Genomic DNA, 1,593 nt, shown 5'->3' with positions numbered 1-1,593 from the left:
TGGCTGCCTTCGCCGGTTCTCATCCAGGATAAAACTGGGAGCGGACACGTAGAGCTCAAATTTGCTGGGCTTTTGGAGCTGTCACGTTAAAACTTCAGTCTCATGGTTAAAAAAACTGTTTCGCCTGAGGGTACAGGCTGGGTGAGGTAAAGAGCAGGCTGATGCCAGTTCGAAAAAAAAAAAAAGATCGTTTATTTGCCTCGCGCTTTATCGCATCGCATTTGCGACGTTTATCCTGGACATTTTAGTATTTGTTGGAGTAAAGCTATCAACAGCTATTCGGGAGAATGCACGGCACATTAAGGAATGAGAACCAGCGATGTTCCGTTTCTAGTTCTCATTCACGAAATTCCGCGCTCTTACCAACAGAGCACCGCGCATACGAGCAGCGTTTTCACGTTTTTTACAATGCCGATTTCACTGGATTAAATGCAGACACACTTAGCCGGATGCACGGAGGGAATAGCTGCAGAAGACGAGCTTTTTATTTGCAATGATCGCACAGCCGGGAGCAGCGTTTTGCACTTTAATTTTTAGAGTGTTAATTTCAGTGAGCATAGGCAAGCATTAAATGCAGGCACACTGAGTTGGAAGCACAGAGAGAATGGCTACAGAAGGCGAGCTTTTTTATTTGCAATGGCAACCTTTTCTCTGTTTTCCAGCTGGCGATTCTGGTCTCTCGCATAGAAGTGCATGCGTGTAACTATGACGAAATGCAGAACCTGGCATGTAAAAGTGGCCTTATGTTCTGCACAACCAAGCCGGGCAAGGTTTTGGAATTCCAGCTCATCAAGCACATCCCAAAAAATGGCCCCAAAAACTGGACCTCCTTTCAAGGAAACCGAAACTGCTTTGTTCACAATATTAGTAAACTCTAGCACCTTTGTTGTGGGATGCTTTAGGCATCCTTGATTGAAGCTTTTATACACTGTAAGGTATGCGTCTTTGCCAACAACTGGCACATGAGAGCTGATATCTTCCATGCAGGAAGTGCAAGTTGAGGTTTTGGAGAATTTGTGGACCACATAGCCTGAAAAATAGTATAGTATGCTTTCATCGACTTCTGCTTTCGAGTAAATGTGGTCACTGTCACTGTGATCGGGCGTGTCAACTTCAGAAGTTAAGTCGAGCATCCTCGACTCAATCAGTTCATGCAGGTGAGCTTGCTTGCATCGGTGTGCTTCTCTGCATTTCTTCAGTGTGTCTTGAACACCCACAAGCACAGCACTCGGTGCACCCTCCACACTTCCACGCAGCAGTCGAAATATTTGGGTAAAGCTCACAACTGTAGGATGAGATTCATGCCCACTTGTCGCGCGGAATGACGACAGTGTCACCATTAATCTGGTGAGTACATCCTCGTCTTGGAAGTGTACATCACATACAACGAAAGAGCTGGAAAGCTGTGTCCAGTCGGGGAATCATGCGCTGCCATTCTAGGAGGTGTACAGGGTTGCCGAAAAAAATGTCTTTTCCCGGTAGCAGGTGTCTGGGAGCCATAACCGCTTTTGCAGCCGGGCACGAAGCAACGTGGCATGTTCGCTACTCACTTCGTAGACATAAGCAAGTGGCAATAATCACGGCACCACACAC

At 46.5% G+C, this 1,593-nt stretch overlaps 1 protein-coding gene across 1 annotated transcript; it reads right to left on the bottom strand.

Moving 5' to 3' along the window:
- Positions 1 to 458: 458 nt before the first annotated feature.
- On the bottom strand, positions 459 to 1,340 carry LOC146192937 (uncharacterized). The gene has a single exon (XM_084600485.1). The coding sequence runs from the start codon at positions 1,338 to 1,340 to the stop codon at positions 609 to 611; it is 732 nt and encodes a 243-aa protein (XP_084456611.1). The 3' UTR covers positions 459 to 608.
- Positions 1,341 to 1,593: the final 253 nt, after the last annotated feature.

Source organism: Amblyomma maculatum, chromosome 4, assembly GCF_055883805.1.
Source record: "Amblyomma maculatum isolate TAMU_Amacu chromosome 4, ASM5588380v1, whole genome shotgun sequence".
NCBI lineage: Eukaryota > Metazoa > Arthropoda > Arachnida > Ixodida > Ixodidae > Amblyomma > Amblyomma maculatum.
The sequence above is the reverse complement of the archived record's forward strand: the minus strand, read 5'-3'. Positions and strand labels throughout refer to the sequence as shown.

Bases quoted from the DNA above. Each gene is read 5' to 3' on its own strand.
- LOC146192937 (XM_084600485.1), bottom strand. From the start codon at position 1,340: ATGGTGACACTGTCGTCATTCCGCGCGACAAGTGGGCATGAATCTCAT.